At 44.1% G+C, this 26836-nt stretch overlaps 1 protein-coding gene across 2 annotated transcripts in view; it reads right to left on the bottom strand.

Annotated features, from left to right (window-relative positions):
- Nucleotides 1-23493: 23493 nt before the first annotated feature.
- Nucleotides 23494-26836, bottom strand: part of GYPC (glycophorin C (Gerbich blood group)) — a 42357-nt gene continuing 39014 nt past the window's right edge. For both annotated transcript variants that reach the window (XM_049615754.1, XM_049615755.1), the window contains exons 2-3: nucleotides 24881-24940; nucleotides 23494-23923 (exon numbers count right to left, since the gene is read on the bottom strand). In XM_049615754.1, coding sequence (XP_049471711.1) covers nucleotides 23724-23923; nucleotides 24881-24940 — 260 coding nt within the window. In that variant the 3' untranslated portion in view covers nucleotides 23494-23723. The remainder of the gene's footprint in view (nucleotides 23924-24880; nucleotides 24941-26836) is intronic.

Below are 26836 nucleotides of genomic sequence, written 5' to 3'. Positions count from 1 at the left end.
GCATAGAGATCCCAGAGTTTCCCTGCAAGAAACACAGAATCCTGCCCTTTGGGTACTAACTGCTGACCTTACATTTGAATTACTGGTGCCAAGAATGATTTACATTTTAGAGCAGTTCTTGTAGGACCAAATAACAGAAGGGTCCATAGAGTGCACTGGGAAGAGTGTGGGAACTCACAACCGTTTACTTCATGACAGCATCTTCAGCTGTATTCTTTGGGCACCAATTTTGCTTGCCCGATAATCAGGTAAAAGCACACTTTTCTTCCACGGAGTAACGTGCTCTCTCCCAAACTTCTTGAAATGCATGGGCTTGCTGGTGTAGCTCTTTAGATTCCATAAAGAAGCAGTGGAGAAGCCATGATAAATGGTCGTTGACACAGGGCATTGGGTAGAGAAGTGATGGGAAGAAGGAAGGCTGGGGTCAGACAGGAGAATGTACTACCTGCAGGGAACAGCCATCATTTGCTTCCAGAAAGCCAGGAGGGACAAAAGCCCAATGTTTCTGGCTGCCCTGATTTTTCAAGAGAACCCAGATGCCTAGATATTTATGGGATGTCTCCCGATTTCTGAAATTGGGCAAGTAACTCAATGTTTTTAAAAAGCGCTATGCAGGGCCGCACTGTGAGTTCCGCAGTGAAATGTACACTCTTTCTTGAAGGGTCAAAACAGAGGCCTTGCCAACTCACTCTCCAAGCTTCTCCAGCTGCTGTCCATGACAGCATACAGTGTGATGCCTGCATACATGGACCAGAATACCCTGGTCCTCCATAGAGTTTCATTTACAAAACAGATTTTCTCCACTTGGTCCAAGGTGGGGGACGTGCCTGCCTTTGCACGTGTTGCCTACATCACCCTGCCTTGTTCACCAGCACAGGAGGACTGAAGCATATGTTCTCTGGGACCAGTTAAAAATCCCACAAAGGGCTCATGGGGCACCTGGGCAAACTGGCTCAGTCAGTTAAGTGTCTGACTTGGGCTCAGGTCATGATCTCCCCGTTCAGGAGTTGGGGCCCCTGCATTGGGCTCTATGCTGACAGCTCAGAGCCTGGAGCCTGCTTTGGTTTCTGTATCTCCTCACCTTCTCTCTGCCCTTCCCACTTGCTCATGCTCTGTCTTTCTCTCTCAAAAGTAAATAAAGACATTAAAAAAAAAATACTACAGAAAGGCTTAGAGTCCACTCAACTAGAGCCAAAGTCCTCATCTATAAAGTATGCATGTGTGTGAGAGTGTGTGTGTGTGTGTGGGGGGGTGAAGTCTTCTGATTGGCTCCATTTGGGTCAGGTGCTTCTTCTGGACCAATCAACTGTGGCCAGAAGGTGAGTCCCATGTACATGGAGGGCTCTATGTAAATTACAGGGGTCAGGGTGGGCAGGCGCCTATCCTTGAAGAAGGGAGAGGTGGTAGGTAGGCAGGGTCTGGGATATTCCTGATAGTGAGAGACAGAGAGACCCTCCTGTCATGGCCTGGATGTTTGTGTCTTCCCCAGATTCATATGTTGAAGCTGTAAGTCCCAGTGGGGTGGTATTTGGAGATGGGAGGCAATTAGGGTTAGATGAGCTTGCAGGGGAAGAAGGCGTTTCCCCTCTGTCCTCCTAGGTTCAATAGCTGGGTCTATAAAGTAAACTTACAACAGGTAGATTAATAAGGGAAAAGGTATACAAATATATTACTATGTGCATGGGAGATTGACAGGAAAGAAAGCAAATGCCCAAAAAGTTGGTGAGACTGTGAGGGCTTATGTAGCATCGCCATAGGGTCAGGTGGGGGAGGCTGGAAGCCACTTATAGGAGAATAAATGATTTTGAGGAAGGATGAACCGGCCCTTAGAGGAAGAGATGGGAGGTGTGATAGCCTGTGTCAAAGCCTCGCTGACTGAGGTGTAGACTTCTAGTCTCCTGTGACAGAAGTCACAATGTTTCCCTGGTTGATATCACCCCCTCCCCCAGGAGATTTATGATAGCTGAGTTCCTTTTGGAGAAGGCTCTGTGCTTACATAGATAGAGTTCACAGAAAGCCTCTCCCTGCATTCACTCTTTTTCAAGTGCCTTCAGCTCAAAATAATGTATATAGTAACATAACCTATTTTGGGGTGGCATGTCCTGAACTCCTTCAAGATCACAAGGGTGGGACCCTTATGATGGAGTTAGTGCCCTTACAAGAAGAGACCAAAGCTCGCTCTCTTTCCCTTTCTCCCTCTCCCAGTCCCTGTGTCCACCAGGTGAGGACGTGGCCGGAACCCAGTCATATTTATTTAAAAAAAAAATTTTTTTTAACGTTTATTTATTTTTGAGACAGAGAGAGACAGAGCATGAATGGGGGAGGGTCAGAGAGAGGGAGACACAGAACTGAAACAGGCTCCAGGCTCTGAGCTGTCAGCACAGAGCCTGAAGCGGGGCTCGAACTCACGGACCGCGAGATCATGACCTGAGCCGAAGTCGGCTGCTTAACTGACTGAGCCACCCAGGTGCCCCGAACCCAGTCATCTTTAAACCAGCAAGCCCATCTTTACCAGAACCTGACCCTGCAGGAACCCTGATCTTGGGCTTCCCAGTTTCCAGAACTGTGAAGAATAAAGGCTATTTAAGCCGCCCAGTCTGTGGTTTTCTGTTGGACCAGCCCAAGGTGACGAATGTACTACCCCAGACAAACTAGGCTCGCCTAAGACATGCAGGCCTGTCATTTTCGTCCTTGGACAGGAACTAACTGTGAAAACACTCTTTCCTGGTGTGAGGTCTTGCCACATACTGGCTCTGTCACCTCAGGTGGGTTTTGTTTTGTTTTATTCTTTACTTTCTGAGGGTCAGAGGTTTAATTTCTCTAGTGAGGGTAATTGTATTTATCTGCTTCCTCTTCACTTTTAATTCTTCTGGAGAATTAAATGAGGTAATGCTTATGGACTGTCCAGTATAGCTTTAGCACATTAAATAATAGCTCACCCCTGCTCCTGTTATAATTACTACTGCTATGGCTTTTGTTAATATTTTCTTTCTTCTGGCCTCATGTCTTGGGGGATGATGCCAGAGAACTGGGGTTTGCGTTCTATAAATGGCATCAACGACCACTGTAATCCACTTATTTTGCCTCTTTTGCTAACTCAGTGCTACTCTGGAACAAAAGTAGTTGGTACTTGTCATTGTGCCAGTGGTCCCATGGCACTTTGGGGAAATGGACAGCAGGGTATGTACAAGTTGGTGGAACCATATTGGACAATGATGGGGTGCTTTGATTGACTAGTGTCGGGAGAAGCCTTGTCCACCTGAACTGTCAGAGCAGAGCTCATGCTGTCATGCAGCCCTGGGTGGCTGGGGCCCATCTTAACATCAAGTGGGAAGAGATGATGTTTCTTGGTCACACGTCAAGACTACAGCCTCTCACCTAAACCTCTGAGTCCTGGTAGTGTACCCTCAGCCTGCTGGTGTCTCAGGGCCCTCTTCATGCCTTGAGAAGGCAAAAGCTGACAGATGTGGAGTGTCCAGAGCCGAGCACCAGAGATGTCTGGGGAAGGAATTCCAAGCAGTCTGAGGCCACACCTGGGAAGGGAGTGACAATTTGGCTTTTACCTTAAAATATGAGCAGGACAGTGAGGGGGAGTAAGCGAGAGGAGCTCAAGGCACCAAGTCACTGGGGCTCTTTAGTCTTGGGCCTGTGTCAGTTTAATACCACGCTCTTGTGTCTCAGCCCCAAACGGTCCATCAGTAATATATTTTGTGATGCTGAGGTTGGGACTCTGAAGATCTTGCTTCTGCTTTGCTGGCTCCTGCTTGTTTGGATCTGCCAATCAGGGTCACTGTGGGGTGACTGTGGGGCTGGAGCAGGGAGAAAGGGCTCGCTACTTGCTTCCCATCAGTCCCTTGAGCAGACACAGCTCCTTTTTCTTTCTTTTTTTAAAAATTTTTTAAAGTTTACTTATTTATTTTGAGAGAGAGAGAGAGAGAGAGAGAGAGAATCCCAAGCAGGCTCTGTTTTGTCAGTGTGGAGCCCGATGTGGGGCTCGAACTCAGATCATGACCTGAGCCAAAACCAAGAGACTGAGCCACCCAGGTGCCCCTCTGCTCCCCTTTCTTGAGAACATCTCCCAGCAGTGCTTTTGGGCACAGAGCAGTGGCAGTTCCTTCCTGGGTGGTGGCCACGGCCAATGTACAGCTTCCCACCACTGCAGACTCATCCTCACTATTCTCGTAGATTCGCTACACCACCAAACAGCACCTCTCCTGGGCAGCAGGTGCCCAGGGCTGTACTGCAGGCTCAGAGACATGAGAACCAGACACTGGAGATCAGGGAGTTCGGATACAGATCAAGACGTATGGAAACTCTGTGTTCTTTATTTCCTCACAATACAGCTTTTCTCGTGGAGGGCAGTGTTAGCTCTGTCACAAATTAGGTTTCATTTATGAGTGGGGCTGCTTCTTGGCTCTCAGTTCATTTCTATTTTTCCTTTCCCCACTCCTGCACCAATACCTGGCTGCATAATTACTTGAGATATGTAATGATTCTTAGTATCTGGTAGGATAGATCTTCTCACTTCATTTTGCTTCTTCATGAATATTTGGTTATTCTTACTCTTTGCTTTTCTTTCTAAATATCAGAAATAGCAGATCAAGTCACAAAATCACAATACAACACAACAAACACAAATTGTCACCACTTCTGTGTATTTTGATCTGAATGCATTGAAGACATACATAACTGGGATTCTTTTTTAATTGAAGCACAATTGACATACAATTAGGTCAGGTGTACACCATAGTGATTTGATATTTATATACATTACACGATGGTCGCCTCAATCAAGTCTAGTTATGATCTGTCACCATACACAGTTGTTACAATATTATCAACTATTCTCTATGCTGTATATTACATCCCTGTGTTTTATGTATTTTACAACTGGAAGGTTATACCAATGTAAGTGATGCTAGTGACCCTTACGTATTCCTAATCTTAAGGAAACACTTTCAACTTGTCACTGGTATATATGATGTCTTCTTTGTCTGATTTATTTCACTTAGCATAATGCCCTCTGGGCTCATCCATGTTTGTTACAAATGGCAAGACTTCATTATTTTTTATGGCTAAGTAATACTCCATTGTGTGTGTGTGTGTGTGTGTGTGTGTACACACCACATCTTCTTTATTCATTCATCTGTCTATAGGCATTTAGGTTGCTTCCATATCATGGCTATTGTAAATAATGCTCTGATGAACATAGGGGTACATATGCCTTTTTAAATTAGTGTTTTTGTTTTCTTTCAATAAACTCCTAGAAGTGGAATTGTTGGGACATAGGGTAGTTTTATTTTTAAGTTTTTGAGAAACCTCCATACCATTTTCCATAGTGGCTGCACCAATTTGCATTCCCACCAATAGTGCCTGAGGGTTCCTTTTCTCCACATCCTCACCAAAACTAGTTATTTTTCACCATTTTGATAATAGCTGTTCTGACAACTGTGAGGTGATATCTCAGTTTCCTGAATAAGAATCAAGAAATTTCTATTTTCCTGATGATGAGTGATGTTGAGCATACTTTCATGTGTCTGTTGGCCATCTGATTGTATTCTTTGGAAAAATGTCTATTCAGGTCCTCTATTTTTTAAAAAAATTTTAAAAACATTTATTCATTTTTGAGAGACAGAGCACGAGTGGGGGAGGGGAAGAGAGCGAGGGAGACACAGAATCCGAAGCAGGCTCCAGGCTCTGAGCTGTCAGCACAGAGCCTGATGCAGGGCTTGAATCTATGAACTGTGAGATCATGACCTGAGCTGGAGTCGGACGCTTAACTGACTGAACCACCTAGATGCCCTGGTCGTCTAGTTTTTAATAGGATAGTTTGGTTTTTAATATTGTTTTATGAATTATTTATATATTTTGGACGTTAACCCCTTATCGAACATATCACTTGAAAATATCTTCTCCCATTCAGTATGTTGCCTTTTTGTTTTGTTGATGGTTTCCTTTGCTATGCAAAGAACTTTTAGTTTGGTGTGGTCCTACCTGTTTATTTTTGCCATTGTTGCCCTGGCCTGAAGAGACAGATCTGAAACATATCACTAAGATCAATGCCAAAGAGCTTACTGCTTATGTTTCTCTTCTAGGTGTTTTATGGTTTCAGGTTTTACATTTTAGTCTTTAATTCATTTTCACTTTCTTGTATATGATGTAAGAAAGTAGTCCAGTTTCATTTTTTTTTTTTTTTTTGTCATGTAGTTGTCTTGTTTGCCCAGCACCATTTATTGAAGAGACTGTCTTTTCCTCATTGTATATTCTTGCCTCCTTCGACACAGGTCAAATGACCATGTAAGTATGGCTTTATTTCTGGGCTCTCTATTCTGTTCTATTGATCTATAGATCAGAGATCTATAGTGCCATATAATACCATATGGTTTTGTAGTATAGTTTGAAGTCTGGAAATGTGATACGTCCAGCACTGTTCTTTCTTTGCGAGATTGCTTTGGCTATTGGGGATCTTTTTTGGTTACATACAAATTTTAGTATTATTTGTTCTAGTTCTCTGAAAAGTGCCATTGGTATTTTGATAGAGATTGCACTGAATCTGTTGATTGCTTTTGGTAGTATGGGCATTTTAGCAACATTAGTTCTTTCAATCCATGAGCACAATATATATAACTAGGATTCTTTAATGTCTTTTAATAAAGTTTCTAATTTTGTCCATATAGGTCATCTACATTCTGTGTTAGATTTATTCCTGTGGACTTTATATTCATGAGATAATTTTGAATGACACCTAAAATCACACAAAAGTGACATTTTAAAACACTTGTTGGTAGTATACAGAAATGCAATTTTAAAAACTGTGTATTCAGTAATTGTGCTAAACTCTCTTATTAATGCAATAATTTGGGATTTCTATATGGATGGTAATATTACCTGCAAGTAATGACTGTCTTGATTCTTCGTGTCCAGTCTTTAAACATTTGCCTCCTTGTCTTTCTGTGGCACCTGGGATGGTGTTCACTGTAAGTGATGCTAGCAGGCCCTTTAACTATTCCTAGTCTTAAGGAAACGCTTTTAACTTGACACTGTTATGTATGATTGCATATTAGATTGAGGAATTTCATTTTATTTCTAACATGCTGAAGATTTTTATAATGAATATGTGCTAAATTATATCAAATGCTTTTTCTGCATCTAATAGATAAGACTATGATGTTTTCCCTTTGGTATGTTTACAGATGATTTCTATTCATTGATTTTTGAAGTTAAATTAATTGTACACTCCTATATTCAAGCCAGTGTGGTTGTGATATGTAAGTTTTTTTATATATTGCTGGATTCAGGTTTCTAATACATTTTCAAGGATTTCTCACATCTATATTCATAAAAAAATAACCTGTAATTTTATTTTGTTATACTGTTGTGGTGGGATATTGGTGTGTAGCTCATGCCAACCTCATAAAACGAGCCCATTGCCTTTTCTCTGGAAGAGTCTGGGTAAAATTAGAATTTTGTGTCTTTTAGATATTTGATATAGCTCTTGGTGCAACTCTATGGACCAGGTGGTCTCTGTGTGGGGAAGTTTTAACTATTAGGTTTATTATTTAAAAATTTTTTTCTGTTTATTTATTTATTTTGAGAGAGAGAGAGACAGAGAGAGAGAGAAAGAGAGAGAGAGAGAGCATGAGCAGTGGAGGGACAGAGAAGGAAGGAGAGGGAATCCCAAGCAGGCTCTGCACTGTCAGCAGAGTTGAACATGGGACTCGAAACCACAAACTCTGAGATTATGACCTGAGACAACATCAAGAGTGGAATGCTTAACTGACTGAGCCACCCAGGCACCCCTGGTCAGGTTTTTAAAATGATTATAGGACTATTCAGAATTTCTGTGTTTTCTAAAAAAATTTTTCCTATGTTAGTAAGTTATATTTTTCATGAATTTTTACATTTCATCTAAGTTTTCAGCTTTATTGGTGTAATATTCCTCATAATGTCCTTGTATTGCCTTTTTAATATCTGCAACATTTAAAGTTACATTTTATGTTTTATTCTTAAATTATTTATTCATGCCTTCTCTCATGTTTTTCCTTGATTACTTTTGCCTGAAGTTTTAAAATTGGCCTTTTCCAAGAACCAGTCTTTGGCATTATTTTTCTCCTCATTGTATGTGCTTATCTTTCATTAATTTTTCTTCAATAAGAAGGGAGTGTTTTTATTTACTTATTCTTTTTTAAGCTTTTTGAAAAAATTCCAGTTAACATGCAGTGTAACATTAGTTTCAGAGGTATAATATGGTGATTCAACACTTAACATCCATCACCCGGTGTTCGTCATCACAAGTGCCCTTAATCCCCATCACCTATTTCACCCATACCACCCCTCCCACCTCCTCTCTGGTAACCAGCAGTTTTCTCACTATAGTGAGTCTGTTTCTTGGTTTGCCTCTCTCTCTCTCTTTTTTCTCTTTGCTCATTTGTTTTGTTTGTTAAATTCCACACATACATGAAATCATATGGTATTTGGCATTCTCTGACCAATTTATTTTGCTTAGCCTTATACTCCATAGCTCTGTCCATGTCATTGCAAATAGTAAGATTTCATTCTTTTTTATGGCTGAATAATATTCCATTGTATATATTATATAATCTTCCTTATCCATTCATCAGTCAAAGAACACTTGTGCTGTTCCCAAAATTTGGCTATTATAGATAATGCTGCTATAAACAATGTGGTGCATGTATCCCTTTGAATTAGTGTTTTTGTATTTTTTGGGGTAAATACCCAGCAGTGTGATTACTGAATCTTAGGGTAGTTCTATTTTCCATGTTTTGAGGAATCTCCATACTGTTTTCTACAGTGGATGCACCAGTTTGCATTCCCACCAATAGTGCAAGAGGGGTTCCCTTTCTCCATATCCTCTCCAACACATGTTGATTTTAGCCATTTTGACAGGAGTGAAATGATATCTCATTATAGATTTGATTTGCATTTCCCTGGTGATCAGTGATTTGAGCATCTTTCCGTGTGTCTGTTGGACACATGTGTTCTTTGGAAAAATGTCTATTCATGTCTTCTGCCTATTCTGCCCAGAAGAATTGGATTATTCATTTTTTGGGTGTGGAGTTTTGTAAGTTCTTTGTATATTTTGGATACTAACCTTCTCTCAGGTGTCATTTGTAAATATCTTCTCCCATTCTGTGGTTTGCCTTTTAGTTATGTTGATTGTTTCCTTCGCTGTACAGAAGATTTTTATTTTGGTGAAGTCCCTATATTTATTTTTGCTTGTGTTTCCTTTGCCTCAGGAGACACATCTAGAAAGAAGTTGTTACTGTTGATGTCTAAGAAGTTATGGCCTTTTTCTCTTCCAGGATTTTTATAGTTTCCTGTCTCACACTTAGATCTTTAATTCATTCTGAATTTATTTTTGTGTATGGTGTAAGAAAGTGGTCCGGTTTCATTCTTTTGTATGTTTCTGTCCAGTTTTCCTAACACCGTTGTTGAAGAGACTGTCTTTTTCCCATTGAATATCCTTTCCTGCTTTGTTGAAGATTAAGTTGTGGGTTCATTTCTGGATTTCTACTCCGTTCCTTTGATCTATGTATCTATTTTTGTGCCAGTACCATACTGTTTTGATTATTTTTCAGTTATTTTTGCTTTCATCTTTAGTATACTCTTCCTTTCATTTGCTTTAGGTATGTTTTATTGGTTTTTTTTAAGTCATATATTTAGCTCATTAACCTTTCTTGTTCTTAATATGAGTATTTAAGGTGATAGATTTCCATCTATATATCAAATTAGCATTCCATTACATGTTGATGTGCATTCTTCTACATTCTTCCAGTTTGAAGTGTTTTCTAGTATCCATTATGATTTCTTATTTGACCCTTGTTATTCAGAAGTATGTTGTTGAATTTACATCCAATAATTGTCTTTATTATTCATTTCTAATTTAATTACATTGTGGTCAGAGAATGTAGTTTGAAGATACCAGGATACCAATTCTTTACAAGTATTTGAGACATTTTTGTTTGTTTGTTTTTGGTCTTAATACTGGGACAAGTTTGTAAATATTCCATGTACACTTGAATAGAATGTGCATTTCAAAACTGTTGAATGCTATGAATATTAATTGTCTATCTATTTATCTATCTATCTATCTATCTATCATCTATCTAATCTTGGTTATGTCAAGATTGCTGTGCTTTTCATATCTTTTATGTCTCTATTTTTTGTTTTTTTTGTTTTATTTTTTGCTTGCTTAGTCTAGCTATTCCCAAGACAGTTGTGTCAATATCTCCTAAAATAGTGCTGGATTTGTCTATGTTTTCTTGCAGTTCTGTCAACTTTTGTTTTATATATTTAGAGACCATATTTTTAGATGCATACAAGTTTCTAAGTATTTTATTAGTTTTGGGGGAAATCAGTTATTTAAATGGTTAGGTTTTTTTGTCCTGTTTTACTTTCATCTTGTGTGTTGTTTATAGCTGTTTTTACTTTTCTATTTTGACAATCTTTTTTTTTTAATGGAGACCTTAATAAATTTACATTTTTATATTTCTGACAGAATAAGATTGACTTCCAGTAACCTCCTTTTTGCTTTCTGTCTAATCTTTTCTGTGTTTTTCTTGTCTTCTTTTGAATTGATTGCTTATTTTTTCTCATTCCATATTTTGCTTACAATTTGGAATTTATACATTTTTATGTAATGTTATTTAATATGCATATTTAACTTATGAGTCAAAATTTAATTAATATCATTGTAATTTTCCTAAACAATAAAACCTCAAGAACATTTAATTTTAACTTCCCTTTCTAAATATGGGGTTGATGTTCAATATTTTAGTCATACCATATTTCTAATCTCACAAGACATTATTATTATTGTTTTATAAAGTCTGAATTTGTTTAGATTTACTTATATATTTGCCACATATTTTGCTTATTATTTTATTTTGCATCTTATACTTTCGATCTGGGATTCTGTTCTCTGCCTGAATTATTTTAGAATGTCCTTTAGTGAGAGTTTCTTGTTCATCTGAAAATGTCTTTCTTTCATCATGTTCTTGAAGGGTAGTTTTGATAAGTATCCAATTTTGACAGTTTTCTCTACTTTCTCTTTGAAAGTATTATTTCAGTTTTCAAGGATGCTTTTTTTTCTGTTGAGAAGTTATCTGTCAAAATAATTGCTGATACTTTTGAATTTAATCTTTATTTTTTCTATCATTATTTCAAATATAGTCTTGTTGTCTTCACTGTTTAGCCATTTTGCTGATTTGCCTAGTTGTGGGCTCCTTGTATTTTTCTACTTGAGAATCTTTAAGATTTCTATATTCTGAAGATTGGTGTCTTTTAATAATTCTAAAAATTTGTCTCCTTCAGTTTCTCTCTTCTCTTTCTAGAAATCTGACTAGATGTATATTAGATATCCTTCCTGAATGCTTTATATATATTTCATCTCTTAAAACTTCTTTTCCCATATTATTGTTCACATTTTTCATTTCCTGGATAATTTCTACTCAGTACATTGTAGGTAATTCATTGCTTTCTGATTTTCTTTGTTGTTAAGACACTTTCCATTAGCTCAATTGTTATTCTGTTGGAGGGGGTCTCTATCCCCATGTTCTCTGTGGTTTTACTAGGATGTGTCAAGGTGTGAGCTTGCTTTTGTTCATGCTTCTTGGTTCTCCGAGGGCCAGTTTTCTCTGAAAATCAGACTTTCTAAACTCTGGATCTCCCTTTCCAGGTGAATACTTTTACTTCTTACCACCCAGCCAGAACCATCTCTGAGCCAGCAAGCTGGTGCCTCTCTGCAAATCTATTCCTTTCTGACTCCACAGAAATAAATACCTTCCTTACTTTTGAGGCTGCTTTCTCTCTTTTGGGTTTTATTCAAACTACGATATGATGCACCTAAAGAGGGAATTTATTTACACCATCTTGACTGGAGCCATTCAGTCAGCCATTATGTACTAAAAGTACATAAAAATAAAATTAAAAATACATTAAATGTACTTTCGTTGCTTCATGGTTTTAGGGCCTTCATTTGTTTTGTCATTTAACCTGAAAATGGGATACAGGCTAATATGCTATAGGTGTTTTTGTATTGGTGGATGCTAATGTATTAATCACTGAATATTAAGAAATACCTAGGGAAATATGGTGAGGCACCCAGGGAACATATTTGTGTGCTATTAAGTTCTTTTCTGAAGAGAACATATTCTTCTCAATTAGGGATTTTAAGAAGTAGTGGCAATTTCCATGACTTTGGCCTATGGAAGGAGAAGAGTCCTTCTAGCCCATCTGTCATGACACTAAAAGTGATGTTTTTAAATTTCAAGACTGATTAAGCCTCCTCCTGTCCAGAATATTCCAGGGTGTCCCAATGATTATTGAGTGAAATGCATACTTCATAGCTTGGCCCTCAAGGCTGTTATTGAACATTCTTCTAGCACTTTAGGCATACCAGACCCATTTCTGTCTGTCACCCACCTCTTTTCAAGATTCTCTTTTGTTAATTCAAATGATGGTAACTCAGTAATTCCTACTTTTTTTTTCAGACTGACAAGCAGAGTTCTTCTCCCAGGGACCTTTGCTTGACCGATCCCTCTCTTCTCTTCTATCCCTTCTCCTTCCTTCCCCTTGCTTCTCTCCCACATCCCACTGTCTCCTGGGTCACATACGGAAACATCCTGTGGTCTCCTCTGTCTCTGTATTTAGCAAGATGTATTGAAGTTTTTGAGTTCCTTTCTATCACTATTGGTCTTTGTGACCTCCCTCATTCATCTCTGTAGACCAAATGTCCACATAAGAGCAGGCCACAGAAGGTTCTCTGTACATGCTCTGTGACTCAAAATGAAGGCCTGTTCTACTATGGTGTACAAGTGCTGCTGTGTTCTCTCAGGGTCTCAGGTTTGCTTTGCCATGGCTGATGAACAAAGCTCCTCAGCTTGCCTCTTGTTCAACACCATCATCAGGGTTTTCCGTTATTCGAAGAACTGAGTGTCTGCATCCAGGTAGGATATTTCTGGAAGGCAGTACCTTTCCCTCTTCTAGTGCCCCATCCCATGCAGACATCCTGGGGGAAGCAGGGCTACCCTGAAGGAACATATACCTTGTGGGGTGTCTCTGAGAATCTATTTGCCTAGCCTCTGGGAGTCTGCTTGGGAAAACACTTACATCAGTCAGAATAAATGCTAGTTCAGGGGCTAGAGATGCTGGCTTGGTTGGGTCAGGGTTGCAGATGAGCCCACTCTCCTCATGCCAGACAAAAAGAGTATTTAGACACTCTTAGATCAATTCTCCTGCAGGCCCACAAACATCAGGCTCCCAGAAACTCAGTGCAGCCCTTTCATTTCAGAATCAGCCCTTTCTGAGAAACTGTGTGCTGATTAAGTTCATGGGCTGAAGGCTGGGTTCAAATCCTGGCTCTCTGCCATGTCATGTCATGCAATCTGGATGACCTTCCGAATGTCCCTGTGTCTCAGTTTCCTCATCTGTAAAAAGGGTTCCTACCTCAAAGAACTGCTGTGAGAGTTAAGTGAGTCAGTAGATCACAATGGGTACACAGTCAGTGATTAGTAAGCTTATAAATGTTAGTCATAGCTCAGTTCCAAGGCATTGTGTTGTATCCGACAAGCCTGTACCCTACGTCTCCTTGGTGTCCCCATCTGTTCAGTGAGAGAGCTGGGCTGTATAACCTCATCTGTGCCTTCTAGCAGCAGGGGCCCCCATTGTCTTCTGTCTTGCCACCTCGGTGCACAGTACTTCCAAACATGGATGGTGTGTTCGTGGAATAGTGTGGCTGGGCATAGGTCTAAATCAATTTTCACAAGGTCTTGTTTGTGGTTTGGGCAATACTCCTGCCCTGTTTCTCTGTTTGGCTCTACAGACCACCTCTCCTGGGTAGATAACCTTCACTGAGGGAATTCACATAGGGATTTGCCCGGGGCTCAGGGAGGAAGGTGGGCTGTAGAATACTCTGCATTTTACAGCAGAGCCGATCCTTGGCTGAGGCTCATTTAATTTATACTACTTTTTTTTATCCTGATTATATAATTTTCGTAGAAGACTTGGAAATGTACTTGATAGGAAAGAAATAGCCAAAAATGATGACTCATACCTGTAACTGCCTGCAGCAGAACCTCTGCTTGTCCAGAGGAGCCAAAGTCCTCTGCAGTCACTGAGACAGAGAGGGAGACTTCCAGTTTGCAGTCTCTCTGTGTGGACTCATGATGTGACAGTGTGGAGCCCTTGACAAGAGACACACAGCAGGGTGAGGGAGCCCACGAAGGTACCGAACCCCGAGGGCGAAGACTGAACAGGCCGCAGTGAAGCTCTGGTCTCCACCTCCAAAGGACGAGGAGTCTCAGAAAAGCTTCCTTGATTCTTGTGGAAACTTCTCTCAATGGTCTTAGCACCCGGAGTGGTTACTGTTAGCATGCAGGTGGGCTTTCCTCTCTTTTCTGTGCCTTTTTAGCACGCCTGAGTTTGCACAGGGCAGGGTGGGGGGTGTATCATGTATTTTAATGTGTTCCTCTTAACATTATATCACAAGCATTTCTTGAACTTATTAACAATTCTCTGTAACATCATCTTATTGCTTCAGAATATCTAATTTCAAGTTCACATCATAATTTTCTTAACATTCTCCTAATGATAAACACTTAAGCAGTTTTATATTTCCCTTACTGTAAATAGAGCGATTAAAGATGCTTTTTAACTGAAATCTTGGTCTGCATTTCAAGATAGTTTTTCAGGATAGACTTCTAGAGAGAATTTCAGGGTCAAAGAATGTGAACATTTATGAGATTCTTGGCACACTGCCAAAGGGACTGCCAAGTCTACTCCTTCCAGTGTGGGCCCTTTGTACCCTTAGTGGCTTTGAGTAAGCTTCTTTTAGATAATCTCTGCCTTAATTAATAAAATAAAATGCATATACATATTTCTTTGATTTGCAACTCAGCGGCCCATTTTTTCCTCTTAGAATCATTTTTCAATGGCAGGTGATTAATAATAAGTGGGATAAACAAGTTAGAGAACTTCCTTCTACCTCCCTTGGCGGGGAGCTGCTGTTGGCAGCCAAGAATTCCAGTTCAGCTTGGCTGTTGAAACTCTCCAGCTTTGTTATTTTGAAAATCGAACATGTCTGTGTGTAGGTGAGGGGACCCTCCATATGTTTTGCATGGTACGTTTCAACAGGGTATTGGCAAGGACAGGAGGACCGGTGGTGGAGGCTTTCCACCCATCACACATTAGCAACGCTGTCTCAGCGCTGGCTATGCCTACTCCTAATAGTTTCATGAAGCAGGGAAGCTAGGGCTTTTTATTCCCTTTTTACTGATGAGAAAATGAAGACTCAAAGAGGGGAGCCTCCTGATTCGGCTCCACGTCAACTCCCAGGAACCAGCTTATCTTCTTTAGATGGTGGCAAGATGACAGCAAGGTCACTTCCAGTCTGGCTCAGGCTGCCGAGAGTGAGGTGTGGGGAAGATGGTGAAGCCCAGCCTGGTTCCAGTGGAAGAACAACACAATCAGTCAACAATGACTGCCAGGGACATAAGGAGTGGGAAGGCTTCACAGGTGCCCACTTCTGCCCAGGTACCCAGTGGTGCCCAGCTGCCAGTTTTGCTCAGATATCAGTGTTGCATATATTCTAGTATTGCACAGGTGCCGGGCATTGCCCAGAGGCTGGTATATGCATAGCTGCTAGTATGGCACAGGTGCTGGTATTTACAAAATATGTGGAGCCTGCCCCCTTTGGAGGCTCCAATACCCCATTTCTCCTCTCCAAGGGAAATTAGAAGGTTGGACATAAGTATGCAGATTGGTTTCTGTGGCCTTGTCTGGCACATGTGCAGCTATTTTGCTGGACTTCAAGGCACAGCCTCTTTTCTGTATCATAGTCCTCTGTGGGCCAGGACAAGGTTCTGACCCGAGAAAGGCTTCAGAGCTGAACCTTTGCAAAGTAATTAAGTCAGAAATGTCTTCCTTCTCTGCCCTCCCATCTCTATCCCACCATGCACCGCGCAAACACGCCTCAGCTCCCCATTCTGCTCTCCCACCTCCAGGCTCTCATGCCCTATACCTCTGGTCAGAGACAGGATGTGCAGAGGCTTACCCACCATTTCTCCTGTGCCTGGAAGGATGTGTGTGGCAGAAGGCTTTGCAACTTTTCATCCTAAAGAATAAAACTTGAGTAGCAGAATTTCTGGCTTCCTTGGGGTGGGAAGTTTGGGTAGAATGCCTTCCCTGGGCATCTCAAGTGCTCTATGGGCAGGCTTTAAGAGGTAGCCCTTCTGAATCCTTTGTTTTTCTTTCCCCTCTGGGGTTCTAGTCAAGTATCTTTTGTCCCAGAGGAGTTGCAGATGTGACTGTAGGATGCCAGAAGACCTTGATTCATTCTTTGTAGATTTTAATGACAATGGCTGATGAACAGTCTGCATCTACAAACCCAATAAATCTGGTATGAACTTCCGCTCCAGGGGCTGTAGTTTTCTGTGTGCATGGCATGCCATAACCAATACAGAGTCAGGTGAATTCACAACTGTGTCAAAAGAGAATTTTACTTTGATCCCAAGGGATCTGTTACAAGGTGCTTTTCCTTATCCAGGCCTCAACAATTTCTAAGCCATCTTTCTCCCCAGGCCTCTAATTCATCTTCACCTCTGGCTACCAATGTAATGTGCAAATCGGACCACATCTACACCCCATTTCCTCCTGTAAGCCCCTCCAAGGGCTCTCCATCACCTACAAGATGACATCCAGGCTCCACAGTATGATGGCCAGACCCCTCATTACTTGGTTCTTTGCAGTCTCTGGGTCCAGCCTCATCCTTCACTTCTGCTCAAACCACATGCTCCAGAAGAACATGGCACTGGCAGTTTCTGGACTCACCTTTATTTCTTTGCATTTCTGACCCCTGTGACTGGCTGACTCCTTCAGAACTAGGCTTAGAGTTCCTCCTCCAAGAAGGCTTCCCTGGTCTCCATTAGGCTCTTCAGTTTTCTTCCAGTGTGGACCCCATGCAACCTGAGCAGTTTTAACATATTTCCTGTTGTGATGAGTGTCCTCCAGGCAGTGGCAGTGCCTTGCTCGCCCTAAGTCCCTGGCATGGTGCCTACTGTGTGGTATAAACTCAGGGGACATTTGGGGACTGAATGAAGGTATGTCACTGCCTGGATGCTGAGTTCTGGATGCTCACCATCATTTTGTCCTAATGTCTCCACTTGTCACCCTTAGAGGACAATGTCCGACAAGCAGCGGCTGTGACCTAAATGGTCCTGCTCCAGAGGAAGGGGCGGCCTGCCCTTGGGGCAGCCAAGGGAGCCCCCAGAGTGTTGTATCTTTGGAGAGCTGAATGTAGAACACTTTCCTACTCTTTGACTTGGGGGGAAAAGAAGAACGATTTCAGCTATCTGAAAAATAAAAGGTGGCCAAAGTGTTTGGTTTAAAGTTAAAGATTGGGTGGGGGGTTTGCCTATCTTAAACATCCTCTGAGATCTATAATGTTGGTAAGAGAGACCTCTTGATCACTGGGTGACCTTAGAAATAGAAGCTGGAGAATTCTATTGAGTCTCATTGTCAGGGCTCTGGATTTATGAGTTCACCCATGAACTGAGACATTCCCACGGTGTATACCTCTATTTGTTCCTGTGACAGCAAACTAATAAAACCCACAAAACTTGAAGCTACATCTCTCAGGGATTAGCAGAAGGATGGAGAAAAGTTTTCCCCTTGAAACTCCCCCACGTGCCTTAGGAAGCAGAATATGATTTTGGTTGGCTGGTGACAAGGTGGGGATATTTCAATGGGCTCTGAGCCCAGCTACTTAGCACATTGCTAGAGTTTAATGTATGTACACGCTTATTCAGTAAGTACCGAACACTCATGGGCCACCAGGTACTGTTAGGCAGTGCCTACCTTGTTGGGGTAAAAATGTTCTGTGGGTCTCTCAAATTTCTTACATCTTGTGAGGCATGACCTGGCTGTTTTGGACTATCTTTTCAAGGAAGTTTGCATAGCAAACAGCTTTGGAAGCCTGAGCTAGTACATTCCTCCAGATCAGAGGGGCAGACATGCTTACTGCCCATCAGAAGAGACTCTGGTTCTCTTAGTTCAGGGTTCTTCTTCTGGAATTCAACCTACCATGTGGACAAGTATCCATTGGGGACCACCCACATTGTCCACCTGGGGCTACGGAACAGGAAGTGCCCACACAAATATGCCAATGTCTATGCCCTTGCTGTGAGTAAGAAAGCCCTCTGCCCTGTGTCTTCTGTCAGCACCCATGGAACTGTTACAACCTTGGCTTACCTCACAAGCAGGTAAAATCTCAGTGCCCTCACAGTTCCTGACAAGCTTATATCCTTATTGAATTTCACATTCAAAACACCATAAATTAAAATAGTTTAATCTTCATTTTGTGGATTAGAACTGAATCAGAGAAGTTAACTCTTCCTAGGTCACAGAGGTGGTTAGTGCTAGTGGGGAGGTTTTTGTTCAACTCTGTCAAATTCCAGAACCACAACTTTCCATAACATGTTGACATGATCGCAGATGTTCAAGTGCCTGTAGTTCTATTTGTGGCACAGCTCCTTCCCCCTCCCCCAAACCCCTTGACCTTTGAGGCATCTCTGTTGCTATGATGATAAGAAAGCTCAGGTGAGAAATGGAAAACAATTAAACAGCATCTCTTCCAAAAGAACATAAACAAGATAAAACCATCAGGAGTTGCTTCCATTGAAGAAGTTTTTCTCTGATATTTATGTAACAGTTGGCTTGCAGCTCTGACCTACTGTCCTTTCTTCTGGTGAGTGGATTGGATCCATTTCCCAATGAGCAGGATGGGCTGAGTCACGTGAATTTCAGATGGGGCAATGGGGTGGCCAGAGTAATGGGCTACTACTCCAGGATGACAGAATGACCTTGTACATTTCCACAATGCATTTTCATCCTGTTTAATTTGATCATTGCCTTATCTTTATGATAGAGAGTGACCTGTTTTTCCGGTGGCTTCCTGTGGCCTGTGACACAAAGCCCCATTTCTTAGCTGGGGCTTAAGACCCTCCATGGTCCAGCCCTAGTCTACTTCGTGGACAACACAACCTTCCCTTCTCCTCTGAAGGCTTCCTAATCCATCCCATGCCTCAGGTGGAACTGGCCTGTCCTTCCTTTGTGTTCCACATTTGTCTGTTTCCCTTCTCTCACAGAATCTGTGACACTTTGGAGCTATCTACACTGATATGTTTATCTTTCCCACCAAGCCATGAGCTCTTGAAACAGGGCTGCTCATATTTGTGGCTTGCAGTTAAAGACTCAGAAACACTCATACACACACACACACACACACACACGATCTATCTCTCTATCTGAAATTTTACCATTACTCTTATTTTGGGGTTAAGCAGTTTTTAAAAGCACAAAACATCCAAGGAGGATTAGTACAGATGTTTTATGGATATTCTGACAAGATGTAATCTACCCAATCATTTTCCTCTTTGATAAGAGTGACCTGGATGGCAAGATTCTTGGGTCCTAGCACATGAATCAAGTGTGATCAACCTGAAAACACTTGCTGTCTTTATCTTGCTAATCATCCTGCAGAGCGCCAACAGCCCAGGACTCTAGGGCTGCCTCTGTCCCAGGCCGGCCCTTGACAGGGATGGGGATGTTAGTGTAAGAGCCCAGGTCATTGCTGGCACAGAGCCCCGACCTGGAGTGCTCTGACCCCAGCACTGGGTCATTCCAGGGTCCCTGAGTCCTGGTGCCACCTGCTCTGTTCCCAGAAAGAGTCCTCGCTGATTCACCTCAGCCTACAGAAGGAAAGAGTCTCCTCTCTCCAGCCTTCTGGTCAGACAGGCCTGGGCTCAAATGCTCCCATGGCCATTAGGCACTGTGTCATCCCCAGCAAGCCCTCCAAGCTTCCTGAGGCTCAGTTTCTGCAGGTGCGAAGGGTGAATGAGGCCACTCGCTTGCGAGGATTGTGGTGAGGCTAAGAGGAACATGCGTGGGGAAGGGGGCATTGCATACAGAGTGTGCTAGCTCCCCTTCCCTCTTCTTCCAGCCCTCCTTCTCTCCACCTCTCCTGTTTTATCTGCCCTTTCGGCCTTTCCTCTCCACTTCCTTCCTCCTTAATGGCTTTTGGAGAATGGGCGCATGCATAGGAGTGCACACTCGCCCCAATCCACATTTGTTGCAGACATGCTACACGGTGACTCTACGCATCGCTGGGGGAGGGATAAAAGATAAGGAAAGCGCAGTCCCTTACCAGAGGGAGCACCATTATTTGCACACCAGTGTGCACTGGATGCCCATGGGGGGTGTGCATGTGCATGCTCATTGGTAGGATGCTCTCGCTCACCTCTACAGTTAGCCTGTGACAGCTCCCTTCTGGGGACATTTGGATAGGCCACCTTGGATGACCCAGCCTGGCAACATCCATGTCACCTCTGCATCTGATTCTGGTTGGGACTGAGGGCTGGGAGTGGGCTATGCTTCAGTACGGTTTTCCAGGACATTCGGTGGACATGGAGGGCAAGCACCAGGGGAGGGAGGGACCAGTTCTCAGAGAGCAGTGAGTAGGGGGTCCCTGGGGCTGCTGCAGAAAGAGTGGGGAAGAGCCACCAGCATCTTTTTCCAGCACAGACACTAGTGGCAGCATCAGGGGGCCCAGGTCCTCTGGGCTGACCCTCTCCCTGGAGACTTTTGTAAAGCAAGGCATGCCTGCATGTGGATTCTGGGTGCCTCCTCTGTGCCCATTGGGCAGTGATGAGTCCTCATCATCCTTGAACATGAGGACACATGCCTGTATGTTCTCAAAATCCTGAAGTGATGTCACAACAGGAAGGGATGTTGGGTAGCTGGTTGGTACAGTTGTTTCCCAAATGTGTTCCGGGGACTCTTGGCCCCCAGGTTTGTAACAGGTATTCTGGGAAGCAATGGGGTGTCTGGAAAAATACATTTGGGAAATGCTGAATTCATCCCCCTATGCCCACACCCCAAGAGTCATGGCACACATTGGAACACAGGATGGCAAGAGGCCTCACATGGCTTTAGATTTGCTTCACATGTCATTTTACACATCTATTTGCACATGGAACACCCTTTTTGTTTGGGCTGTTTATCACCATTTTTCCAGGCTGGTATTTTATAGATCACACTTTGGGACACATGGGTGTAGTCAAACCCTTGGTTTTACAGATGAAAAAGTGGTGGGGCAGCAAACTTTGGTTACTCCACGGAAGGTCTCACCATTTGAAGATCACCAGTTCCTTTCCTTCTATTTCTCCCCCCTGTTCCCATGTCAACCCTATAACTTCCAGCTCTTTTGCTTGGTGGCCACTCCTGGCAGGGCTTGGATCCTGTTATCCCCTAGGGAGAGTGATGGGGGAACTTTTTGCTGACTCCTGGGCATAGATGGTGCAGCCTCAAGAAACCTGAGTTGTAGGGAGTTCAGGGAAGCTCAGGCTGCAGGCTTAAACTTGGACCTGCTGGTCTCTGAGTGACTGCTGAGTTGCGGGGAGTCTAGAAAGACACTTATGAAAGAGGATGGTTAGTAAGTTCATCTTCTCTCCCTGTTGTTCATTTTATCTTTTAAAAATGTTTGTTTGTTTGTTTATTTATTTATTTATTTATTCTTGAGACAGAAAGAGACAGAGCATGAGCAGAAAAGGGGCAGAGAGAGAGACACAGCATCTGAAGCAGACTCCAGGCTCTGAGCTATCAGCACAGAGCCCAATGTGGGGCTTGAACTCACAAACTGTGAGATCATGACCTGAGCCGAAGTTGGATGCTTAACTGACTGAGCCATCCAAGTGCCCCATAAAATGTTTATTTATTTTTGAGGGAGAGAGAGAGAGAGAGAGAGAGAGGAGTGGGGGCAGAGAGACAAAGGGACAGAAGTTCTGAAGCAGGCTCCACACCTACAGCAGTGAGCTTGACATGGGGCTCGAACTCATGAGCTATGAGATCCTGACCTGAGCCGAAATCAGATGCTCAACTGACTGAACCACCCAGATGTCCCCATCAGTTTAAGTGACAGTTACTCCTCCTCAGGAAATGTTTAGAAGTGTTACAATGAGGAAGTTTCATTAACCAATACATATGCACTACCTATGCAGCACTAGTAATTGACATCAGAAGACAGCACTGAGCACCTGATGCATCTGTTCCCACCATCAACCCTGACGCTTGGTGCTAGAGGGTTTCAGAAGGAGTCCCTCAGGATGGGCCACTTTGCCATGCAGATTATTTTGAGCTGAAAGTAATTGGTGCCCAAAACACCAAGGAAGAAACTCTGACCTTCCCCCAACTATCTCTAAGAATTTAGATAGAGGACCTACTCCAGGAATGGAGCTATCATCACAATTACATTATCCAAAGGAAGTAAAAGGAGGAGTTTAGCAAAGTATCTTTGTTAAAATTCCTCTCCCTGTCCCATTGTTTCTGAGGGGCCCAGTACACATTTGTTTACCAAATAATTACCCTTTTTCACCTTCCAGTGAATCGCCTTCCTTCCCTTTGAAGTCCCAGACCCCTACCTCCTTCCCCTTAGTTCAGGATGACATATATATCTCATTTTGCCTGTCTTTGGAATCCCACCTTTATGTGGATTCCAGGACATACAAAATTAAATGTGATTTTTGTGGCCAATCTGTCTCATGTCAACTTGATCCTTAGACCAGCCAGAAGGACCTTGAAACATAGAAGAAAATTTTTTCCTCCTCAACACTACCATGGAGCCATGTCCACTTGAGGGATGAGAACATTGAAGCGAGAAAGGTCAAGCAAGTTGACTGAGGACCTAGGATCAGGAAAGGAAGATCCAGGGCCCAAACCCAAGACAATGACACTCTGCAGTCTGTGCTCCAGCCATGGTCATTAGGGGAAGGATGGGTTCACTCACAGTTATTTAATGGGGCCAATTTCTCTAAAACTGTGCCTTAGAAAACCATCACTTCAGCCAGTGTCCTCACAGCCAGGGCAACCTATCTTGAGGAACATTCCATGTTTACATTTGTTTCATGAAGCTGGTACTTTTGTGGGGAAAAGAAGGCTGGTCACTGGGCCCTCCTCTCCTGGGAGGCCCAGAAGCCCTCTGCACTGTCTATGCTGAGGACAGGCCAATGGGGCCAGAAGTGGACAGTCCCAGCCTCACACACGCAGACTGTAGTGGAGAACACAATGTCACACTGGTGAAAAGCAAGGCCTGGGTGGTGGTTATCTTTCCCCAGACAATTACAGTAATGCTGTTTGACTCTGAATGCTTGGTTACATTTCAAATTTATTTCCAATCATTTAGAACTGGATCGATGGGAGACAAAGGTGCCTTTTAGTGCTGGCACCTGCTGTTCCCCCCAAATGTCAAGGACTGACATTTGATGCCATTATCCCCAGTCAGCTTACAGATGACTCACTTCCTTGCTTCCCCAGCCCTCAGGCCCACCCACCCAGCAAGGACTTTCACACCATGCTGATGACAAACCACACTGACCAGGAGGACCTAGATTTTCTCCCTCTGGCAGAGCAAAGGTGGGCCTCCTGGGTGACCACTGCATCCCTGGGTGTCTGGGACAGGCTTCTCCTGGCTCAGTTTCTCCTTCTTTCTTTCCTGTTCCCAGGCCGGCACCCAGAGTTCTCAGGTCAGGTGCATATCTTGGGATGAGATGGGTGCTCTCATGGTCTGCCTGGTGGTCCAGATAGCAGAGTGGGCTGTGGGGTGTATCTTTTCTTGTGAAGAAGGCATTGGGGGAGAGGGGACCCGGTGCCCCTCAGATAAAGTACTCCTTTCTGCTGCTGTCCCCACCTGCGTCCTGGACGGAGAGGTCATCCTGCAGGGCTGCGTCTGCACTTTCAGCAAACTCCGTGCCCTTGGCCTCATTGGTGTGGTAGGTGCCCTTGTGCCCGTACAAGTAGCGTAGAGTGATGACAAGCAGGCAGATCAGGATGATGGCTATCGCGGTGATCACGCCTGCAGAGGGAACAAATGCATGGCTCTGTCTGGGGCAGGCGCCTGGGACTGGAGTCAGGACTCATAGGGCTTGTGCCAGGACAGACACTGCTACAGTCAGCACCAACCCCAGACAGGCTGGCTCATTCCTGCCCTTCTCCTTCCTGCCTGGCATGTGCTCACCCTTATCCGCACCCATCTGAGTTACTCTGATCTCCCTTCCTCTTTCCCCCTCCTTCCACTCAGACTCGTGCAGACTGAGGCTGGGATAGGATTCCAGCACTGACCCTTGCTCAGGGTCACTCAGTCTACTGAGGAAGACAGACTTCTGTGCATACCCTGCAGAATCAACTACATGAGTTTACCTAAAACTGAGAGGTTTATGGCCTCAGGACTTGCAGTTTTAAATCCAGAACGATCTCAACTGAGAAGTCCCCCAGGGCGTGAGACTTGGTACTAAATCTAGGAAAGTGCCCCGAAGGCTGGGCCCTGGTGGCCGCCCCCCCTTGTGCACTGTTAGGAGGAACAAGACAGGGCCATGGGAAGCACTTGGGACAGGTTGGGGGGAGTGTGGCTCACTGTTCATCACCCTACCTTAGCTCTGGCACGCTCTCTGGAGGTGAAGGCTGCATGGGTTTGCCAGAGGAGCAGGGGCAGCCAAGCAGAGGACTGGAGAGGGAGGGGGTTCTGCAGGACACCCAGTAAAGGTGTGGAGTGTCAACAGCAGTCAGCCCCTCATTTCTGTTTGGACTCAGGAGCGGTTGGGAGGTGAAGCTTGGAGGCTGGGCAGTAAGGGCCAGGTCACTCAGGGTCTCTGAGTGTCAGGGTCTGGGAGTGATGGGGTGAGGGGACACCAGTGAGTTTTAGATGGGCTTATGCAGCCTCACCCTCATTCAGGCATTTGCTCTGAAGCCTTGGGTGGATTCTCCCCTGGGCACTCCCTCTGATTCTCCTGCTTGGAAGCCCAGGACAGCTCACCTGCAATGATGGCGATGTTCACACCCAACGTCATGAAAATGTGGTCAGAGTCGACCATTTCTGTGAACAGAAGAGAAGAGCCTAAGTGGGGAGAGGAAATCTTCCCATGCTCAGCAGCGCATCTGCACACCCCCCCCCCCCGCTCACAGGTGCACAGCACTGTGAATGGGCCGAGTGGACAGAGGGCAGTGTGTGTGTGGACAGGCTTCTGGCTCTGCCTGGCCACTGACCAGCCTGGAGAGGACGTGGGAACCACAGTGGAGGCTGACCTGGTTCCCGCGTCTCTGAGTGGGGTGAGGGGCGGACTCCTTGCATTGGGCAGGTGCTCGGTAGACACGTTAGGTAGGCTAGCTCAGTAGTGCGCATGAAGGTAGGCAGTCATGTGCCCGGTACCAGCAGCATCTGCCTTTGGGCCTCAGTTTTCTCACAATAATGGTAAAAACAGACCATTTGTGAAGTGTCCCCACACGTGGAGGGTCCAAACATGCCAGGTGTTGGTTCAGTTGCCTCTCACCCATCATATCATGTGGTCTTCCCAGCAGTCCCATGAGGTGGATGGTATTACTAGCCTATTTCACAGGTGGGACCCTGAGAGTGAGGGAGTAACGTGCCCAGGTCACACTGGCAGGACCGTCAGCCCACACTCTTGCATCTGGAGGGCAACTTTCTCCTTTCTCTGTTGAAGCTGCCCTCCCAGGAGGGCTTCTGTCTGGTGGCTCCTCCCCGAGTCCCCTCTGTGGTCTCCGATTGGCTCTCTTGTGGGAAGGGCTGCACTGGGGCACTCTCAGAGTTACTGACCGGTTGGTCTGGCCACAGGGCTAGCATCTCAATTGGAATAGGAAGCTGTACATCACCTCCAGCTGCTTCACAGAGTGTCTCCTCTCTCCTCTGGGAGATGAGTGAGGAGAAGGATTTATTAGACCACAGAAATCTCAGTGTTAACATGGAAATCTCATGTTCCCATTATAATGGCTACGCATATTAAAGCAGAGAAGGCTACTTCGTAATAGTCCTTTCCGCTCAGATAATCACTTTAATTATAGTGGGATGAGGTCATTCTCCCCAGCTTCCAGATGCCTCTTTCTGAGAAGGGACTGGCCGTGGTGCGAGAAAGGAGAGTGTGGTGAGTAAAGGGAAGGCTCCAGGCTGGAGGCAGAGGAGGAGGAGGGCCCGCCTAGAGTTTGGAGGTGGTGAAGAGGGTAAAAGTGGTCCCTCAAGTCAGCAAAGAGACAGAGCAAGCACACAGCAGGAGTCAGGGCAGGGGAGGGAGGGGGAGGCAGGAGGAGAGCTCAGTTCAGCCTTCTAAGTGCTTCATAGTACTGAGAACTGAGGCAGGAGGGGCAGGAAGTGCAAGTGGCATCTGACTCTGAGATTCAGGGTGGACAACAACAGCCTGGATTTCAGCATGTAGCACATAGTAGGTCCTCAATAACCATCTGCTGAATGCATGACTGCATCCATAAATGCAGGCATATATGAGTGAATGGATTCAGATGCTGGCACTGCGGACCTTATTCAATCACCAAGAACTTCAGAGTTCAGGAAGAATAAAGAATGGCCCCCTCCTGAAGTTGGCACGGATGGCCATAGAAGTTCAAATACCTAGAATTGCCACTTGGGATTTTCCAGGTTGAAGACCAGCATTTCTTAGGCCAGTGTGTCCAACCCAGTCAGGGTTAGAAGGGATTGCTGGTTCTTCCTCTTTGAAAAACACCTAGCAACGGCTTAGCCTGTGACAGGTGCCATCCTCAGCATTTACCGGGCTTGGCCCCCATGGCCATCCCATTTGGTAGAAGTTACTATTATTCCCATCTTACAGATTTGGAATCTGAGTGCCAGAAAAGTGTTACTGTATTCCCTGGATCTTATAGCTGAAAGAGAGTCAGAGGTCAACCAAGTCAAGCCCAGGCTGCTCTGGGTCAGTGTGCTGAACCCTGCCTGGCACTGCCCAGTATT

Source organism: Panthera uncia, assembly GCF_023721935.1.
Source record: "Panthera uncia isolate 11264 chromosome C1 unlocalized genomic scaffold, Puncia_PCG_1.0 HiC_scaffold_3, whole genome shotgun sequence".
Lineage (NCBI taxonomy): Eukaryota > Metazoa > Chordata > Mammalia > Carnivora > Felidae > Panthera > Panthera uncia.
The sequence above is the reverse complement of the archived record's forward strand: the minus strand, read 5'-3'. Positions and strand labels throughout refer to the sequence as shown.